General features: G+C 32.2%; 3 protein-coding genes across 3 annotated transcripts; 2 read left to right on the top strand and 1 right to left on the bottom strand.

The window, feature by feature from the left end:
- Positions 1-1733: 1733 nt before the first annotated feature.
- Positions 1734-7060, top strand: HELRODRAFT_191248 (hypothetical protein; the record flags this gene model as incomplete). The annotated part of the gene is made up of 12 exons (XM_009016778.1): positions 1734-1857; positions 2377-2502; positions 2900-3142; positions 3451-3575; positions 3807-3915; positions 4178-4313; positions 4599-4713; positions 5042-5173; positions 5409-5489; positions 5788-5896; positions 6440-6542; positions 6795-7060. 11 exons carry the CDS (start codon positions 1734-1736, stop codon positions 6484-6486), a joined length of 1347 nt encoding a protein of 448 aa, XP_009015026.1. The 3' UTR covers positions 6487-6542; positions 6795-7060.
- Positions 7061-12209: 5149 nt separating this feature from the next.
- HELRODRAFT_170964 (hypothetical protein) lies at positions 12210-15943 on the bottom strand (the record flags this gene model as incomplete). Its single annotated transcript, XM_009016777.1, has 5 exons — positions 12210-12298; positions 12377-12515; positions 13232-13309; positions 13810-13853; positions 15748-15943. The coding sequence occupies 5 exons, from the start codon at positions 15941-15943 to the stop codon at positions 12210-12212; spliced, it is 546 nt and encodes a 181-aa protein (XP_009015025.1).
- A 1616-nt stretch (positions 15944-17559) lies between these two features.
- HELRODRAFT_170963 (hypothetical protein) lies at positions 17560-21218 on the top strand (the record flags this gene model as incomplete). The annotated part of the gene is made up of 5 exons (XM_009016776.1): positions 17560-17575; positions 17656-17749; positions 19538-19673; positions 20050-20151; positions 21153-21218. The coding sequence occupies 5 exons, from the start codon at positions 17560-17562 to the stop codon at positions 21216-21218; spliced, it is 414 nt and encodes a 137-aa protein (XP_009015024.1).
- Positions 21219-22009: the final 791 nt, after the last annotated feature.

Raw genomic sequence — 22009 nt, 5'->3', positions numbered from 1 at the left:
ATAAAAAAATGAATAAATAAATGAATTAACGAACGAATGAATGTAAGAATAAATAGACGAATGTATGAGTAAATAAATGAATGAAATAACGATTACACAAGTGAGCGAACGAATAAAAAAAATGAATGAAGGATTAAGCAAATGATTGAGTGAATGAATGAACAAAAGTTTGTCGTATTAATGAAGATTTTTCTGATATGTTCTGATATATTTTCCCGAAAATGTATCAATTTAGGTTAATAACTAACGCCATTAAAAACATAATATATATATATATATATATATATATATATATATATACTATATATATAGAGATTTTATAGATTTCATGACATTGTTTAGTTCAATGTTTTAAATTAGGATTTGCCTTTGACGCCCACACACACACTACACACACACACACACACACACACACACAAATACACAATAATACACACACACACACACACTCACATACAATTACTGCTTAAACAAATTTCCAGTTTTTCATGTTTGTTTTATATTTCACAGTTTTGAGATGAAGAGAAAAGTATAGTATGTCGTGTGTTTTGTTTACTCACACACATGTGTCACATGTGTGTGCTTGTCTTATGTGTTTGTAAGTGCGTGGTGTGTGTGTTATCAACTGATTAACACTCAAGTGTTTCAAATTTATGAATGATAGATTGAGTAAAGCAATAAAATAATAATTATTATTATGATAATGATAATTATTATTTTTGCAATTATAGTAACACAAAAAGGTGAAGTATTTTTAAAATAAAGAAGTGTTCTGGAAGGAATAATTCAATCGTGTTTTATTTTCAGTCAAAATGTTATTTTACATTCGATTGGGCCATTAGTAGAAAGTGATTTACACTTTTAAAACCGTATAAACAAACAACTTAATCAAAAATACTCAACGAACAAGTGAGTTTATGGGTTGAAAAGTTTTACATTGTGGGGGTGTTTCAGCCCGAAAACCCTCTTCCAGGCTAGGCCCCTGGCGCTGTCCATGGGTGGACGTCAGGGAGAAAAGTTTTCCCGCCTTTAATTTGGTGAACAAATAAATTATTTTTTGAATAAAAAATTTGCTATTGATCCATGAACTGATTTTTTTAAACTAATTATAACGACGAATGTTTTAAAAATATTAGATAAACTAACAAAAACACTATATTTTATCGACAATCGAAGAATTTTATATGTTAAAATTAAAATCATCATTATTCTTTATAAGCCGTATAGTTGCTCTAGCAAAAAACAGCAAACCAGCTAAAATATGCATTTCTATATCAGTTAATGATAACAAAAACGACATTTATTCCTTTCGTATTGATGTTATTCAAAATAATAATGTACACGTTGATAATTTAAATAAACTTTTGTGTTTTTGTCTATGTATATATGTGTGTGTGTGTACATATGTGTGTGTACATGTTGCGTGTGTAAGTGCACAACGGAGTTACATTTATGTTTTCCCAATGCACATTAGCATTTTCCATTTTTTATGTCGTACGTTTTTTTTGTCATTTTTTAAGTGGCTGGTTAATATAGTTATATAAAGTCAGTTCACAATTGTAGAATATTATTGATTATATTGTATTTAAACGTTTAATGAAAATTGTTTTTGTGTGTAATACAAGTTGAGACCTATAAAAAAAAACTAGATGTGTAGCACGTTCAACAATACAACAAGCGTTTAATAACATTAGCTGCAACAAAAAATCAACACAACTACACGAAACTACACAATGTATTTTCACAAAAACGTCGACACAAGACGTCGAGGAAGTAACGTCAATCGTCTGGCCACACCTGCTGCTGTCGCTTCTACAGCAACTGACAACGACGACAACAACAATCAAAACATCAACAGTACCAATAACATCAACGTGAATCTTAATACAACCCATATCTCCAACGACAGACGATTCAAAATCAACAAAAATTGCAATAATATCATGAATAATATCAATTCTATTGACAATAATAATGCAGATGATAAAAATATTTGGTTAGAACTTATAGATTTTTGTATTAATTCATTCATTTAATGGCTTATGCAATGCGGATATTGACATCAACACACACACGCACACACACACATGCACACGCACACACACACACATTCTAGGCAATCCATCTTAAAAGAGGTGAGACTGGGCACCAATTTTCGGAAACTGAATGAAACCAACCTCATTATGATTGGTTGGTTCATGTTGACTACGTGATATACTAAAGTTTTTGGAAGAATAAAATGAATTACTGAATAAATCGGTTAATGAAAGAATGATTAGAACGACAATAATAGTAATAACAGTAACAACAACAACATCAACAGCAATAATAATAATAATAATAGAATTAACAAAAAGTAATTTTTTATTTTTGTAGGTTCGGAGGGGGCAGGCAAGTCCACCCTCTCCAGAAGCTTCGGACTGACATCTGAAAAGTTAAGCGGACTGCAACTCAAATTCGGATTCGTCAACAAGTGGGATGATGAAAAATATTTCCAGGACCGTAAGTTACCCCTTCGTTGTTTTTCGACGGTGGTAATTTCACACACACACACACCACACACTCACACAAACACACACTCACACAAACACACACAAACACACACACAATAAATGTGAGAATGCTCTAAAATGAACGCATCAAACACACTGATGCATGATTGGCAGAAACTTATTAGCATTCGAACCCGGTAAAGTGGCTGTAACTCAAGACCAGGCGCTTGTAACAATTCCGTCATCACTCCACTCAACCTCGTCACTTTTGATAATGAACTTATAAATGGACGGGTGGTTTGTCATGTAAATAAATGTTTCTTTTTTGTTCTTATTTGTGTTTTTATTCATTTTATTCCATTGTCTTTATAATATCTTTATAATACTTTATGAACATGTTCATCAAGTGAACAGTTCAAAACTGAGCATCTGGAGCATAACCGGAAGCAGTAGTGACGGAGAGTATTGCGACATCACGTGGCAGTTGAAGCAGATTCTCACGCCATCAAACTTGGAGTGTTCTATCGTCTTATTGGTTGAACCGATGGACCAATCGCGTAACATGATTCGAAATTTTGAACATTACGTTCAATGTCTGGTCGGTCATCTGTCTAAACTGGACGTTGATCATGAAATAACTAGGAAGAAGTGTTAGTAAGATTTGTCCGAGTCTGAAGTTTCTGGCGTTTTAATTTTTTACTCGTGTTGTTATTTTCTTCTGTTTTTTTAAGAGTTGTATATGAAATGTTCTGACCATTCCATACTGCTATTCTTGGCTTCCGTACAACACAATCACTTCTAATGAAAATCATTCTTAGTTATTAATTTCATACATTTCTATGATATTTTTATTAACATCATTTCCTTCTCTAGCCAACATCATCATCATGAAACATCTCATCATCATCATTTTATCATCATCATTATTATTTCAAAAATCGAACTAAATTTTAAAAAGTTGAAGCAGTCTACAGAGCCTTGCACTCTAGGGATTCGAACCCGCACCCGTCGAGTGAGTGCAACTGTGGTAGAGTGTCCGTCAGCAAGTACCTCAACGTTCCCATCATCACGGTGGTCACTAAAGTGAGTTTATAATAACTGCACTCTGTTGGATGGTATAACGAGATGGTGTAATCGTTAAGGCGCACGGTCCTTATGCCTGCTGTAACTGGGTTCGAATGCAAGTAGATCCCACCCACTTATCACGTGCAATTTGTGATAAGCTGTGTGATGTGGTGTTAAAATAATTAACTTATTATTTATAATTTTTAAAAAAATGTCAATACAATTTAATACAATTAAAAAAATATTAAGACCGATATAAAACTGGATGGCTCTGAAATGAAGAATGCCTCAGGCCAGCCGGACAGTGAGAATCTGAAGAAGTACCTCGCACTGTCACTCAGGAAGTTTGCCTCAGCCAGTCAGTTCCATCTTGTTAATCAGTTTTGTAAATTTTTTTCTCCGAAATAGCGTTTTACAATGTTTCGCAACAATTCAAACGTATTTAAGCAGTACAAACGCCAACTTCATCAACACATACAACAACAAACACTAACATGATTAATGCAACTAACTAAATAAATTAATAATAAACAATTAACAACAACAATAAAAACAATCAAAACAACAAGGCATCAACAACAACGCAACAACAACGACACAACAACAACAAAAATAAACAGACGGAAGTAGTTTAGTGTGTACATCGTCACGTTCGTCGGTCAACTGCGTCTTGCTATTCGACTACATATCGAATCTTTGTTTCGGTACAAGTTACCGAGTCATTCCTGAGACAAATGTCTTAGAGGCAATGTTCATGTAAGATGAGAGAGATGTTAACTTTTTAGAAGATTGCTTGGCAGTTTCGTTTTCTTGTTTTGCACTGTGTGGGATGCGTGAATTCATGAGTATTCGTTTTTGTGGCGTGCGTGCGTGTGTGCGTGTGTGTATGCTATCATCCATCAGCAGCGTCAGTATCATCATCATCTTTATCACCACCATCATCTTCATCTTCATCATCACCACCATCATCATCATCATTATAATCATCTTCATCTTCATCATCACCACCATTGCCATCATCATCGTCATCATCATCGTCAGACCGAACGGACTGGACAATGTAAAAGAGGTTTCGGACCTGTACAGTGCATTCGTTGCTTCACTTGAAAACAAATCTCACTCGTCTGCAGATGTCCAGATGGAGATGGATCGACGGGTGAAATGGAGAAGATGCAGTGCACGAATGAATGAATGAATGAAAGAATTAATAAATTAATTAATTGAATGATGGATAAAAAGATGGATAAACAAAGGAATGAATGAATGAACGAATGACAATTTGTAAAATATTTTCATGCTAGAACGAGTTCTTGCGTTAGACAGACAATCTGTCAAGGGATTGAATGAACGATAGAGGAATGAAAAAAAGCATGAACGAATGAAAAGAACGAATAAAATGATTCATAAATGAATGAAATTATTATCTATAATATATCAAAGTTGAAATGATTTATCAAAAATAAAATGATATAACTCCAAACCAGTTGCTGAATAAATTTCCGCCCCACAAACCCATGCAACTTCCACCTTTAACCGGATGTGACGACAATGCAACTTATTTGCAATTGCTCCTGCAGATCATGAAGGAACCACTGGTCAGAGAAACTAATGTCAAGGTCACTGATGATGGTGATAATGATGACGATGGTGATGAAGACGATGGTGATGAAGACAATGGTGACGAGGATGATGATGATTACTACGATAGTGATGATGATGAAATTGGTGATACTGATCATAATGATGAATATAATAAGGATGATGATGGCGATGGTGAATAATTTTGATGGTGATAATGTGATGATGATGATGGTGATAAAAATAACTTTGATGGTGACACAAACTCGGCAGATTAAAGACCCGAATGAGTTGTTGGAGGATTGTAACACGCCCACAACGGGCGGAAGGAGGTCAAGCATGACTCCCAGAAGGGTTAGGACAACGATCGTGATGATGATGGTGATGATAGTAGTGACAATGATGATGATAATAATGGTGTAAATTATGAGGATGACAATGATGATGAGAATGGTAGTAAAGGCAATTGAAACACTCAGCTGCGCACTTCACTGCAAAACATTTTTATCATCATCCTAATCACCAGCAACAGCATGATCATCATCATCATAATCACCATCATTATCATCATCAATACTATCATCATCATCATCATCATTATCATCATCAACCTCTTTTTCCTCCTCCTCATCATCATCATCACTACCAGCAGCAACCGACCACGCCACACCGCAACTTGATATGCGACAGTAACAACAGCGTCGTCCTGGTCACATTCTTCAGTTCACTCATCAACTCACCGAGACCATCACTGAATAGTGGTGAGATGATGATGACGATGGTGATGGTGACGATGGTGATGATAGTGATGATGGTGACGATGGTGATGGTGACAATGGTGATGATGATGATGGTGATGAGATTGACGATGTTGAAGATGATGATGACGACGACGACGATGATGATTACGATGATGGTGAAAAAAAAGATGACGACGATGATGATGATGCTGATGAAAAATATGATGATGACGACGACGATGATGATGATGATGATAGATAAATGATAGATGATTATGATTATGATGACGTTGATGATGATGTTGATGATGACGATGACCTACCTGGTTTTTAACTTCAAAAGTTGCGAACCTAGCAAAAACGTTTGCTAGTTTAAAAAAATTACAATGACGATAATAATGACATTAAGGTCATTTCAATTCATAATCAATGTCATCATCGGATATTAATTATAATAATTTATCATTATTTATTCATTATTATAATTTATTCATTATTATAATTTATTCATTATTATAATATATTCATTATTATAATTTATTCGTTATTCATTTTTTGGCGTAGGACCGCCGTCACCCGCTCCGCCCACAAGACCCGTGAGAGATCCATAACTCGATGGAGACTGAATTTAAAACTGACAAACATACAAACAAACAAACATACAAACATAAACAAACACCAAAACAAACAAACAGACAAATATGCATTATACAAACTAAATAACTAACATACAAAATGAATGAACAAACGAACAACCAAACATGCAAACATAAAAATACACACAATAATACAAACAAACATAAAAAATCACAAATATGCAAACAAACCGATTAGAAAAACATTAAAACCCACTAACGTATGAACAATCATACAGCAAACATACAAAATTTCATGCCCATCAACATATATATATACAAACATGAAAACAAAATAAAAACAAAACATTCACACAAACAAAAAATCAATTTCTACAAACACACAGTCAATCATCCTATCGAATTTTTGTATTCTGTTTTCCATTTTTTTCACAATACGCAAAAATTTTGAATTTTTTTAAGCAAATTTAATCATAAATCACACAAAATGAATAATTTATTGCACGTGAAATATTTCATATCTTTGTTGTCAAGTCGGTGTTTTTTCATTTTTTTCCCTAGGGAGTTGACACTTAACAAGCAATCAAACACGTAAGTTTTTGAAAAATGCTAAAACATGATTATGTAAATTCAAATTGTCCAAACTGTCTGCTTATTAATATTAATCATTTGTGGAAAAAAAATCAATAATTATTTTATTTACTGATAAAAATGTTTATTTATGAATGAATATTTATGTATGTCACTATCATTATCGTCATCATCGTCACCGTTATCATCTTCGTCATCATCTTTTTCATCATGTGTGTATGTGTGTGTGTGTGTGATTAATGGTCTGTTTGTTTGTCTGTGTGTGTGTTTTTGTTTTTTGTATAAATACGTGTGAAGAACTTATGTGAAATATATTTTTTATGTTTGTTTGAGGTTAATTAACTCCGTGGGTGCCATAAAACTGTATTTGGGTGGCTGGTTGGTTGGTTGTTTGATTGGCTGGTTGGTTGTTTTGTGTTCTGGTTGGTTAGTTGAGTGGTTGTTTGGTTGATTGAATGGTTGGTTGCTTTGCTAGTTGAGAGGTTGGTTTGTGTGATGATTGATTGATTAGTTGATTGGTTAGTTAGTAGTTGGTAAAAAAAATATTTTGATGTATTTATTTTTAAAAATAAGTATATCAACCAGCTTTGTAATAAAATTAGCACCGTATGGCAACATAATCTGACATTGTTGAAAACTAATGATGTGCAATTAACACTTTTTGGTTCACTCTAATTGGTTTTCATAAGATGTTTTGCCATAAATTTGTATCAAGTTTTTTGTAGAAAAAATAGTTTTCGTAAAAATTTTGTTACCTCAAGACAAGAAAAACAGAAAAAAATGTTCTTAAAAAAAAACAATATGCGATGAAATTGAACAGACCCCCCGATATACTAATAAAGATAAACTTCAAATAAACGTTATCCAGTTGAATTGTTATGATTATTGAAACATTTTATTAGTATGTAACAGGAGTTAATACACAGAGGTTAATCTGTATTGCGCATAATTAGGTGTACCTATTTACATTTTTACTTTTTTTACTACATAAAAGATACTAATTTTTTAATTTGAAAAAATGTGGATTGAACATTTCGATGTTCGATATACAATAAATTCAAATATGTACACGTATTGTGTACAACATATACATATGCATAGACATATACAAAGTTTTGAAAAATATTTGTACGTCAAAAATGATTAAAATGTATTTGTTTACTCAACATGTATATATCTGCCATTATATAAATGCTTTAATGAAAAACATACTCGAAATGGAAGAATAAGATTTTTAATAAGATGGATACCTTAGTACATTTATATGTTTATGTGTGTGTGTGTTTGTGTGTAAGAGAAAATGAGTGTGAGAGAGAGAGAAAAAAAAAGATGTGTGAGTGTGTGTGCGTGTATGTGTGTGTGCGTGTATGTGTATGTGTGTGTTTGTGTGTTAATAGCATAATAACTTAAATACATTAACTCTTGCATAATTTCTTATATTACTTGCATGTATAATATAGCAGTCTGGGTCTAAGGCGAAAGTTATTTTTTATAAAAATATGCATGTAACAAATATATGTAGAAGTATATATAACATCTATATTGTTGCATATATAAGTATACATCTTTATTTATTTGAATATATATATATATATATATATATATATATATATATAAATAATTTATGCCAAACATATATATGATAGGAATATATATATATATGAATATATATGTCTATATGTGTTGTGTTTGTGATATAATAATATTATTATATAACAAACACACACACACGCATATATATATATATATATATTTATTTATATATATATATATATATATACATGATTTTTATTACCTTTATAAATACGGTGATCTAAATATCTAATATCCTTTTAAGCTCAAAAGCGTCGGGGCGACGAGTATTCGATACTTGGTTAAGTACCATGAATCGATCACAGTCGATTTTGTAAACGTTTTTTATTAGTCGGTAGTAATCGGTTAAGTAGTTTGGTGTGGTATTTGTGGCTGCTTCGCATACTGCTGCCCGGTGTTAAATTGAAAATATTCGTCAAATATTTATCGATTGTTTGTCGGATCTTGGTCGAATATTTGTCAAATATTTTGTCGATATAATTTGGATCTGTTAAAACTTCGACCAGATAGGGTTTCTGGTTCAATGTAATTGTGGTAGTACATGAAATATTTGGTGGTGTATCTGGTAGACTGATTTGGTGGACATTCAGAAGAAGTTGTTGTATCTGTGGATTTCAATTGGTCCTTTATTTTTCTCGAAAATTGGATAACGAATAAATAATTCCAATAAATTAATTGAATATTTTGTCTAAATTATGAAAAAAGTTTTGAAATTTGAATTTCTATCTTTGCCATAGAACAAAATTTAATTGTTAAACGTTCGAATAATTTTTAAACTGTTCCAATAGATGTTTTTTTTGTTTTGTAAAAAAAACTTTAAAATAAAATGAAAATAAAAAATAAATAAATAGAGTTCACGACTGCTGCTTACATAGATAGATACATCACCGACAAGAGCGCAAACAACAGACTATGAAATCAAAGACTTTAAAAAACCACAAACAAACTTTTCAAGATAATGTAATTGATCCTGAAGATAAATACAATTAAAAAAGTAAATTGTAAAAATTAAAGTTGAAAAAGAAAATAAAACGAGGACATAGAAATAAAAGTCGCCGTCAAAAAAATTCGTTCCTCTTTGGTTGGAGATGTTAACTGGTCAGCTTCGAAATCATGAGTAAGTGATTAATGTGGATGTTGGTGAAGATGAGAATTTGGTTGTTGATGATGACGACGATGATGATGACGATGATGATAACGATATGGCTGGTGATAATGAAGATGTTGTTATTGTTCGTTATTCTCATTGTCACCTTTCTCCAGCGTTTTTGTGAGCCGCTTTGATGACGTCACTGATGACATCACACTTCGCTGTTCATTTCGATGTTGAAAATGAGATTCACATGTCAAAGATTTAGCAACGAAGCTGTAATAAATTGCTTCTGCGAAGAAGTAACAAAACCCTGATGACGTTGATGGATGTACGCTCTGTGATTGTTAAAAAATCGCACGCGTTACGTAACCTTATAACTACAAGAGAATAAATTATGGCATTGTTTGCGTGTGTAAGTGTGTGTGTGTGTATGTTTGTTTTCGTGTTTGTCTGCGTGTATTTGTGTGTGTCTGTGTGCATTTGGGAGGGAAATGTTCAAGTTGGTGACAACTGAATCCTATATTTCATTTCATACGCAACAAGAGCATCTACAAATGTTTGTCTCCTGAAACAAGAATAGAACAATCCCGTAAGAATGACTTATCTATTTATTTGTCTAGTTCAGTTAATTCGCTAATTTTTTTTCATCTCTCTCTCTCTCTTTCTCTCTCTCTCTCTCTTTCTTTCTCTCTTTCTCTTTCATACATTCTTGTTCTCCTCCTTCTTCCTTCTCTCTCTCTTCCTTATTTTCCTTTCTCTTTTTCATTGCGTTCTCACTCATTTCTTCAGGCAAATGTATTTTAGTGCCACCAAAATTTCTTACCAAGTGCAAAAAATTGACTGAGGCGTAAGTACGAACAATTTTGAACCTGCATAAAAATCTCTATCTTTAAATGTTGTATTGAGAATTCCGTGTTTATAAAACAAGTCAGTGTTTGTTTAATAAGCTGTGTGCACGAGCATTTAAATGTTTTAAAATGTTAATATTTGTTTAACACTGTTTACACATATGTATATTGTAAATCTGTGTTCATGTTTGCTTAATGTAACTTTAACCCCATTGCAAATTATATAACTAAACATTCTCTCACACACGCACACGCACGCACAGACAAACACACACACACACATTCACGCACACAAACATCTATAATATAGTGGTATAGCACATGTATAGTTGATGAAAAATACCAACAATAACATGAAACTGAATTAATCAAGTGTGTTTTGCGTAAGTGTGTGTGTGTGGGAAGGAGGAAGAAAAAAAGAGAGAGAAAAAGTGAAAGAGAAAGAGGGAGAAGGAGATGTAAGTGTTTATGTTATGTGCGAGTATAAATGGGATGTGGGACATTTTTTCGATCTAAACACTTTATATGTTTAAGATTTTTACAATTTAATCACAAAAAATGGTTTTGTACGTGTTGAAAGTAAGAATATCAAATTAAAAATAAAAAAAGAAAGTTTAAAATAGACAATCAGAATAAATCTTCAATTGCTACTTATCGTTATAGATCTATATAATATGAAAAAGCCATAGCATTAAAACATTCAATAACCAATCTGTTATTACTATGTGCTAATTAGATCGTGGTGTGTGGTGTGTGTGTGTCTGTGTGTGCGTGTTTGTGTGTATGGTGTGTATCTGCAGCTAAATTCAGACATAACAAATCACTTATTTCCTTGGTCGGTCCCACACAAAATGTTTGATGAATTATTTTTTAATGGGTTTTTTTTTCTTGTTATCTAGTTCCTAACTGTTCTGGCTGAGGCAGTATTCAAACTGGTATCGTTTCAATCTCGTAATAAATTTTTTGACTCGTTTGTTACGTTAAAACAAGTTTTTCACAAAAGCAAAAAATATAACATTCGGTAAGAATATACATAAAAGTTTGGCGAAATATGAAACATTACTTAAAATTAAACATACACCTCAATAAACCGTTCTGTTTTTTATTGATATAACTCTTCTTTTGTAAACATTTTCAATTTCGGCTAATTTTTCTTATTTTGTTTGGAAGATACAATTTTGCTTGGTGACTGAAAACAGGACAAAAAGCACATTAATTAGAGTCATTAATTTCATTTGTGTGTTTATTTTTTTTATAATTATTTATTTTTCCTCTTTTTTTTGTGTGTTTATTATTTGAGTTTTTTTGCGGTGTTTGTTTCTTTGAATGACAACCGAAAATGTTGTTGTTGTCGGTATGAGATTGATTTGTTTGGTATACGTTTCAGTTTGAAACTTCTTATAAGGCTTTTTTCCATATACAACCATGACGTGTACGTCTTTATGTATTGATGTTTTACCAAAAAAAATATACAAAATAATTTAAAGTCAAAAATTTATGAATGATTTGTTGGTTGTTGTTGGTTTAATGCAACCCTGACGAGCTCAGGATTTTTGTGCTAAAATAGCTGCTGTAAGATACAGACACACATGGCGAATGATAATTTTTTAGTTTCAGACAGACGATATTCGAACCAGGTCATCACACTTTAAAAACATCGATAGGAGTGACACTTTTACCGTCTGAGCTATCTTGCCAACTTCTTGATTAGTAATAAATTAATTGATTTATATGGAAATCACTTTTTAAAAATATTATTTTTCCACCCATGCAATCCAACCGACAGAATGTTGTATAGCTTGGTTTCTGCTACTCCACGTCACAGAAATATTATCAGCCTCCTTATCTTCATCAACCAAAAACAATTCAATAGGTTGGTCGGCTAATGGTAATGAATGCTGATGCCTGAACAATAATGTCTGTCTGATGTTTGTGATAATAATAATGATGATGATGGAGTATGATGATGGAGTATGACGATGATGTGGTTATGATGATGAGGTGAGGATGAGGTGAGGATGACGATGCGTTTGTGATGATGGCATGACTGGATTTGTTATCCGCCTCTCATCACGTCAACGAGTATTCAAATGCACTGTGTGTTTGTTACTATTGATTTTGAAAATTAATTGAGAGAGGTAGAGAAATCAAAGAATGAGAAAAAAAGAGAAGAAGAAAATAGAGAGAGAGAGAGAGAGAGAGAGAGAGAGAGAGAGAGAGAGAGAGAGAGAGAGAGAGAGAGTTTGTGTGAACGTGGGTCTGCGTGTGTTCATGTGCGCGCTTGTACGCGTTCATATTTCATGCGTTATTGTTTGAAGAGCGTTTCAAGTGTTGATAAGAGGCAGACATCGAGTGAGCCAAACGTGCCAACAATTGAAATAGAGTCTGAGGTTTGAATGCTAATAAATTTATAGATCATTAACAGATTGTAGCTTGTGTGTTTGTCTGTGTGAATATCTGCAAGTTTGCAGTTATATGTGTTTCTATGTTTGAGTAATTATTACTTATTTAAGCACGAAATCAACAAAACATACAACTCAAACTCTGCAATAAAAGTTTTTTACTGCCCACTTACCATTGGTTTACTACCTAACATACTTCAATAGATGGGTGGCTAGATGGTTGAATGGTTAACTTGTCTGGTTCTGCTGGTTTGCTGGTAACCGGGTTTGAATACATAGGAAGCCCTGCCTTGCACATGCAATGTGTGGGTCTGGTGTGTGTGTGTGTGGTGTGTGAGTGTGTGTTGAGTATTTTATGAAGTTGTCGTTAGTGAATTAATAATAATAATAATAATGTGTGTGTTTGTGAAAGTTTGTTATAATTAATAACAAAACATTATTAAAATAAAATACAACGATAAACAATTATAAATATTAATTAATTAATAATTATTTTGAAAAATTTTGAATTATTCCGCAGGGTCTCAAGTGAAATATTATGAAAAAGCCGAGGTGCGTGTATGTCCGATAGTGAAGTATGTGAAAAGTGGTGGTGGTGGAAGTCGTATGTTTAGCGCTTTGGAAGCTCCTATCTCCGAAATGGGTCAGTGATGATGATTGTGAAGGCGGGAGTGGTAGTAGTAATGAGGAAGACGTGATGATGATGATCTGAACGTTTTTTTAGGTTTTCTAGGGTTTTAAATGAATGTTCTTTCCATTTTTTTTACAACTGTTCTGTCAACAACAACCAAAGGCAGAAACTATTAGACACCTTTTTACATTGTCGATGAGATATGGAATGTTTTAGTATCACGTCTGTTGAGTAATTCATAATTCATTCAGGATGCATTACATATATGTATTTTTAAATATATTTTTCGTTTTTTTTCATCTGGTGTCTGTTTTTTTAGTGTTCGTTGAAATCTTTTTTAATTTTTTACATTTTATTGGTTTTTAAATAAAAGGTTAAGGTCTTAGAGTGATTTTTGTTAACTGCAGAATTTTTATTAACAGTTTTTAATTTGATAACGGTTTAATATTTTAACAATATCATTTAGTCATTTAAAAATAATTGTTTAATCATTTTTTTGTTGTTTTTGGTATTTTGGTATAATTTTCTACTGTAATTTATATATGTTATGAGATTTATTTTCATCATCATCTTAAAGTCATCATCATCGTCGTCTCAATAATTATTCTTATCTTCCGTCATCATCTTTCGTCATCATCTTCATCATCACTGTCATCGTCACCACCATCATCTTTCGTCATCCTCATCGTCATTTCCACCATTGTCTTTCCCATAACGATGAGTTTGTGTTCATTCATTTCAGCAGTTCTCTCATTAAAACTGGCCATAAATTATATCATTAGTTGATGATGGTGTTGTTATTTTTGTTGCTAAATTACCATGTAGCATTATATAACAACGTATATATCATGTTGTATTTGTGTTGTTGTAATTGTTGTTGTTGTTTTGTTTTTTCAAATTCGTTTGCATATAATTAAAATACAGCAACATAGGCTGATTTTTTACTACTGTTATTACTGTTATCAATGAAGTTATTGTTTTTTTGTTGTTATTGATGTTGTCTTTTTTAATGTGATAGTATATAAACAATCTACAACAACATACATACAAACACAAACATGCAAACAAACATTTGTAGATTTAAAAAAACATCAACATATCAACATATATACAAAAATGTTGTTTTATTTATGGGAAAACAAAAACTTATGGTATATATTTGTTGCCATCATGCATACACTGTGTGGTATATATACAATTTGTAAAACCAGGTCAACAGATATTAGCAATTAATTACTGACAAACAATTGTACTGTAATGTGCTACGCGACACATGTGTGAGTCGTGTTTGTATGTTTGTTTGTATGTTTGTATGTTTGTGTGTTTTTTTTGTTTGTTTGACTGTATGTATGTGTGATAATTTGTGTAATTGTTCGTTTGTTATTTGTTTGTTACAGTTTTGCTGCAGTTTCGACTTTGCAGATAGCAACAAAGATGATATTAATGATGATGATATGAAAATAATGATAATATTCATGATGATGTGGATGATGACGTCGATGAGGATGATGACGTGACGTCAATGATGATGATGACAGTGAGTACAACAGCGATGACGATATTATTTTTAATTAGCTTTTAAGTGAGGTCGAATTTCTTTTAAAAAATACGGCCAGAATAACATACTAACTACAACAAAACACAACAAATAATAAAAATAATACTGACAATAATAAGACCAACAACAATAATGACATACAGGCAAATAACAAAACACCAAACCGAATGCATACAAACTTAAGCAAAAAAAAACTTAAAATAGAATGTATAGAACAAACATTTTAGCATGTGGATTTTAACTGAGTTAAATTAAGTAGTAATAGAAGTAGTAGTAGTAGTGGTAGTAGTAGTAGTAGTAGTAGTGGTAGTAGTAGTGGTAGTAGTAGTAGTAGTAGTAGTAGTAGTAGTAGTAGTAGTAGTAGTAGTGGTAGTAGTAGTAGTAGTAGTAGTAGGGGTAGTAGTGTTAGTTGCACTTTTAGTTAACAATAGCAAAGTCTGTTTTGTATAAGACCCTAACTCCATCTACAATAGCAAATTAACAACAATAACAACTTTAATATCTATCGTGCCGTATATCCTTTTCTGGTACCAACTGATTCATTAACATCTGTGTAATACCTTGTGTATTTAATCTGTTGGAGTTTCGGAGAAAACAGCTCTCTTTTGCCGCCTTGTCTACTTCTTCGTTTGCCTCAACTACACAATGCCCCGCTATCCAAGCTACTGTCAGACTTTTATTACGTGCTTCAAGACTGTTTATCTCCTCCGATATTTGAATGCTATCTGGGTTCTTGTTGTTAGCGTTCCTTAGCATGCTTGCGATGAGTAGGCTGTCTGTTACTATTGCTCGGTCTTCTGTTCTTTATACCTTTGGAGCCATTCTCTGCTGATTTTTATCACTTTCCTTTTTGTTTTAAAGCTGCTACACATGTGGTTGCAGGGATGTGATGAGATGATGATGACTTCACAGGTTGATTATAAATACCCTTAAAATTGGCCTTGGAAAATAGAAATAAAATCAAATGAATATTTGTATGAATGAATAGATTGAATAAGGATTATGCATGAATAATGGAATAAATGAATGAATAAACAAATGAATAAATAAAAGAATGAATAAAGGCAGAAAGGAAGGAACGAATGAATGACAAGTAAATTATCGCGTGGCATTGCGGTTTGTTGAGAGTAAAAAATTAGCGTGATTGTTATTTATGACTAAGAGAAGATGAAGATGATGACGACAACGATGACTGTAATGATAATGATGATGGCGATGATGATGATGATAATGATGATGATGATGATGACGATGATGACAATGATGTTAATGATGGCAAAAAAACATTTCACCGCATTTCTATTTGAATGTGCTTTTTAAATTTGATTGACATTTCAAAAGAACTATTTTTAATTTTAGAATTTTCAGCACTCGGGTCACGTGTCATTGATGATGAGGATGCTGATGAAGATGATGATGACGATGATGATAACGATGACGGCGATAATGATTGATGATGCTTATTCATAGTTGTGAAACTGTTTTTTTGGGTCATCTTTATTTTCATTCCTTCGTAATCTTGTCATTATTTCCTCAATTGTTGAAATCATCATCATCCTTATCTTATCGTTATCCTCATCATCATCTGCTGATGTTCATTTTTGTTTTCATCCTTACCTATCGCTATTATCATCCTTACCTTCATGACTAACATTACTATCGTCATCATCATCGTCGTCATCAGCGTCGTCGTCGTCATCATTTTTATTACCACCATCATCGTCATAACGGTTGTCATCAACAGCAGCAACGTCATCGTCATTAGCAGCATTCTCGTCATCGTCATCATCATCGTCGTCATCATCGTCATCGTCGTCATCAATCCTATTATGTACCAGCATTCGTGCTGCTAATAGATAATGAGCCCTGATTTTAAAAAGTTTTAAAAATGGTTCAAAACGATTCATCGCCGTCATGTTTTCTCTCTTGCTTACTTTAAATAACTTTTGCAAGTTGTTTCTCTTTGCTCCTGTTTGCCATTTCTTTCTCTTTCTCACCATCATCGTCGTCTGCAGCATCATTTTGACCATCATCGTCGTCATCATCACATCGCTGTATCACTTTTTACGTCATCATCGTCTTCATTGCTTCATCATCATTCTCACCATCCTCTCTCCACTCCAGACAAATGTTTAGTTCAAACTCTTATCATTAGTAACATCAATGAACTGATACTTTCACTTCTGATATGTTATTATCCTGTATTTAGAATGCATTATACATAAGTGCATATGTGAAAAATTATGAAAGTTATGTAGGTGTTTATATACGTTTTGTTTATATGTTAAATTAATTTGCAGTCGGTGTGTTTTGTTTAAATTAATTTGCTGTCGTATTTAAATTATAATTGTGTTTAATAATTAATTTACGTGATGACCTGCATACAAAGTTTGACCTAATTAATTTATGTGACCTACATTCAGGGTTTGACCTACTTTCTAAATTCGGGGTGGACTACATGGCGTCAGATGTGACGTCAAAAGTTCAGGTGGTTAAAGGATCAAGCGCCTATCAGAAAGCTTTCAGGATTGATTCCACGTCTAAACTGCGCATGTCTACTAAGTAAGTGTGTGTGTGTGTGTGTGTTTGTGGTTGGCTGGTTTGTGTGTGTGTGTGCGCGTATATGTTAGTTTGTGTGTGATTTTATGTAGTTATTTTGTGTTTGATAATATTGTACAATTTGAATATGTTTGTTTCTCTACCTGTATGCATGTTTCTCTACTTTTGTATAGTATTTCAATTATGAATCGCACCATTTTTGTTTGCATGTTCCTAATTTTAGTTTTTGTATGTTGTGTGGCCCGCCATTGAAATGAAACAAAGATATAAGCCGAATTGTGAATGAGGTAAGGGAAACACAACCCAACTCGAAAGTGAAATGGGTGCAGCTGCGAGGCAATTAAAAAGGCTGGCGATGATGAATTGTTTGTATGTTTGTTGGTTTGTATGCTTGTTTGTTTGCTTATAGGTTTGTTGTTTTGTTTGTATGTTTGTCTATTTGAACTTTTATATGTACCTATACATATACGCATGTATGTTTAATTGTACAATAATTTTCTTTTAAAAGCTTTGTTTGCTCCTTATTTTCCTTTGAAAGCGTTGATGCAATGTTGTTTCATTGGAAGAAACGATTGAAAATATTTGTAATGATAATAAGCATAAATAATAATAATAATAATAATATTAATAATAATAACTAATAATAAAAACAAACAATTAATATAATAATAAACAATGCTTTAACAACTATTTATTATCTGTATTGAAAAGAACAATATACGCCACGATCAGACGAGCATACAAACAAATACATGAGTGTAAGTATTATATACTAGACCGCAATTAAATGTGATAATGATGTAATGATGTGATAGCTTCATGATGATAATATGTAATGATAAAGATGACTTTTCGACGCAATTATTTGGTGGTGATGATACATGATGAGATATGATCTTATGATGATATTGAAATGATATGATACATGGTCATGATATATGGTGATTATATATGGGAATGATATATGGCGTGATATGATCTTATGATAATATTGAGATGATGTGATATATGCTGATGATATATGATACATAATGACCTAACGAATAGCTGATGATGATGTTGTGATGATGATGATAGGAGGAAGAGTTTTGAAGTTATGAAACAGATTAAAATTTTCAGGTGATGATTGTCTGGTGTGCCATAGATAAGCTATAGAAAGCATGATTAAAAAATATAAAAAATTCACTTTTACCAAAAATATATCACAAAAAAATATAAAAAAACTTCAAGGTTATTTTGAATTTGACAAAAAAAAACACAAAATGAAAATTTTTTTCCACCAACAACATCTGTTTTCCAGGCAAATAAAAAGCAACGTTTCTTTCCTCCACGTTTGAATAAAAAATAATTTGTACATTCTACTTCTAGATGTGTATATGTTTGTATGTATGTGTAAATGTGTTTGTGTACGTGTATGTACCTGTTGGTTCTATGGCTTTGGTGTGTCATTTATTGGCACGTTTTATTGCTTGTTAGACTATTTCTGGTGAATAATTTATTGAGTCTAAAAACTGAAATTGGTATCTAGTTGTTTTTTAAAATTAGAATGTGAGTGACCTTCAACAATTTAGCATTGCATAGTTGAAATTGTTCTCTTATTTCAGGCATGTTTAATGCATTCCAATTGGAAAAACACATCTATCTTCATCCTGGCCCGAAAGTGTTTCCAACTCAATCAAAACATTAAAAATTCATGAAATACGTAGAGTTATTTAATTTTTTCACTAGAAAAGCTAGATAAAATTTTTTGAATTAATTAAAAAACAATAAAAAAATGTAATCTCTGAACAGGCGAGTGTTCTGGAAAAGCATCCCATTGAGTTTTTCCTTGACGACGACCTTCCGATTGAACATGGATTCGTTTGACGTCAGCTGGTACGTCTTCTACATACAGGATCACAAGGGAAGGATCCAGTTCGGACTGCAAGTTAGTTTGGTTGGGGATGCGGATGCTGTCTCCCATGGTTCGGTTGGGTTTTTGAGTGGTTTTCGGTTTGTTTTCTTGGTAGGTTTTTATAGTCGAATATTCTTCGAAGAGTCTCCATAATTGTTTGGCTGTATGATCAAAGTTTGAGATTAGGTAATTTATATAATTCTTTAAATAAATTTATAAATTTACCATAATTTTGTAGAGAGTTTTAAACATTTAAAAAAAATGTTGCATTGTATTAGAGATGTTTGAAATGTTATTAAACAAATAAAAATCTAAACACAAGTTTGCCAACATGTAAGAAACAGGAATGCAAACAAACAAACAAACATACAAATAGAAACAAACATTTAATCAACGAACGAACGAACAGGTGAATCCAAAGAGGAAGCTACTGAGGTTTAAATTGATGCATCCCACAAAACGAAATCTTCAAAACTTTGATCTATCATTGGATAACGAATACTTCGCTAAAGTACGTCTTTGTGAGTTTGTTTCTCTCTCTCTCTCTCTCTCTCTCTCTCTCTCTCTCTCTCTCTTTCTGTTTGTATGTGTGTCCGAGTTTGTTTTTGTGTGTTATGTATATGTAATTGTGTATTTTAAACTGTGAGGGTTTCAATCGCTTGTATGTCTGTTGTTAAATGAAATGAATAGCATTATTTGTTTTCTCGCGTGTGATGTTTTGAAAATTTTTAAAATATACAAGAGAATGATCCATCTGATCATGTAACGTCTTAAAAGTTTGGTTTCCTTTGCCGAAGTTTTTGTAAACATTCAATATTTGTAGTAAACATGGCTCTTAACAATTTTTACATGTTAATAACATTCAAACTCCAACGCTACTACTATTGAAAGCTTTTAAATTTAATTTCTCACACTTCTGAATTATTGAAAGCAGAAAAAAATTTTAAAAATTGAATAAAAATGGACGTTATCACTCTAGTTTTTTTCTCCATTTTTGCGTTCATCTCAAATTTTTCATTTCAGTTTTTTACATTCAGACCAAACTCGTCTTCCAATAAGTTTCGCGTACCATTGTCGAGTTTTATTCGTTCTCATTTGCCGTTCTAGTCGCTGTATTGTTTTGTGTGTGTGTTTGGGGTGTGTGTGTTTTGTGTGTGTGTTTTTTTGTGTGTTTGTGTGTTTTGTATGTGTGTTTTGTTTGCGTTTTTGTGTGTTTATTCTGAATAAAACATTCAATAAGTTTATACAATACGACATAGTGTTTATTTTGCTAACATCGGTAATAATTTTGTGATAATATCTTTTATTTCGAAGTTCTTCTCTTATCTATTCTATTTTTTGTTTATGTTTTTCTTTTAATTATATGCACTGTAAGTTTCATCAGTGTTATTTTAGGTACACACACACAAACACACATACACAACACCCACACACACAAATACACACACACACACATACATACACATACATTCACAACATACACACAAACATACAAAACACACACATATGTAGACATACAAATCTCTTTTCACGGTATTTCAAGATATATTTTTACATTTACCTATTGACACCCAATGATGATGTTGCTCTTATTAAATTGTTGGTGGTTACATATCATTGTTTATAAGATTTGTAGCAAAAAAAGCGCTATAAAAATGACGCAATATTGTTTTGATATCATTGTTATATATGTAATCATCTTAATTAATCATAATAATTTGTTGTTATTGTTGTTGTTGTTGCTTTGTTATAACTACTATTAAAAGGTGTGAATGTTAATGTTGTTGTAGTTGCTGCTATTTTTCATAAAATCACATCATGACAGCAACAACAACAACAACAACAACAACATGAAAGCAGACAATGATAACACTGTATCATTGATGACAGACAACAACAACGACATGAAAGCAGACAATAATATCATTGTATCATTAATGACAGTTCTCAAAGTTTTCATTGTATAGAGTGAACTTGATAATAAATATATCAATCATTTATCTTATATATCTTGATACACAATCTTTTATTTATTATTATTACAATAACAATGTAGTCTTTGTTGTGTTGTTGTGCGTGAATGTGTATAACTATACATAGATACAAATATACACACACCACACACATAGATATAAACACACCACACACACACACCACACACGCGCGCGCACATTCGTATTGACATTTACACACAAAGATTAATGTTTTTAATAATATTAGTTGTATTAATACTGATGGTATTATCATACTTAGTTTTACCGGTATTAGTCTTTGTCGACGTAATAAATGTCACATTATTTATATTATATTAACTGTTATTGTTATTCTTAATATCATTCTTATTATTACTATGATTATAATAATATTAA

Source organism: Helobdella robusta, assembly GCF_000326865.2.
Source record: "Helobdella robusta unplaced genomic scaffold HELROscaffold_19, whole genome shotgun sequence".
NCBI classification, from domain to species: Eukaryota; Metazoa; Annelida; class Clitellata; order Rhynchobdellida; family Glossiphoniidae; genus Helobdella; species Helobdella robusta.
Note: the sequence above shows the minus strand (reverse complement) of the source record. Positions and strands in the feature narration are given on the sequence as shown.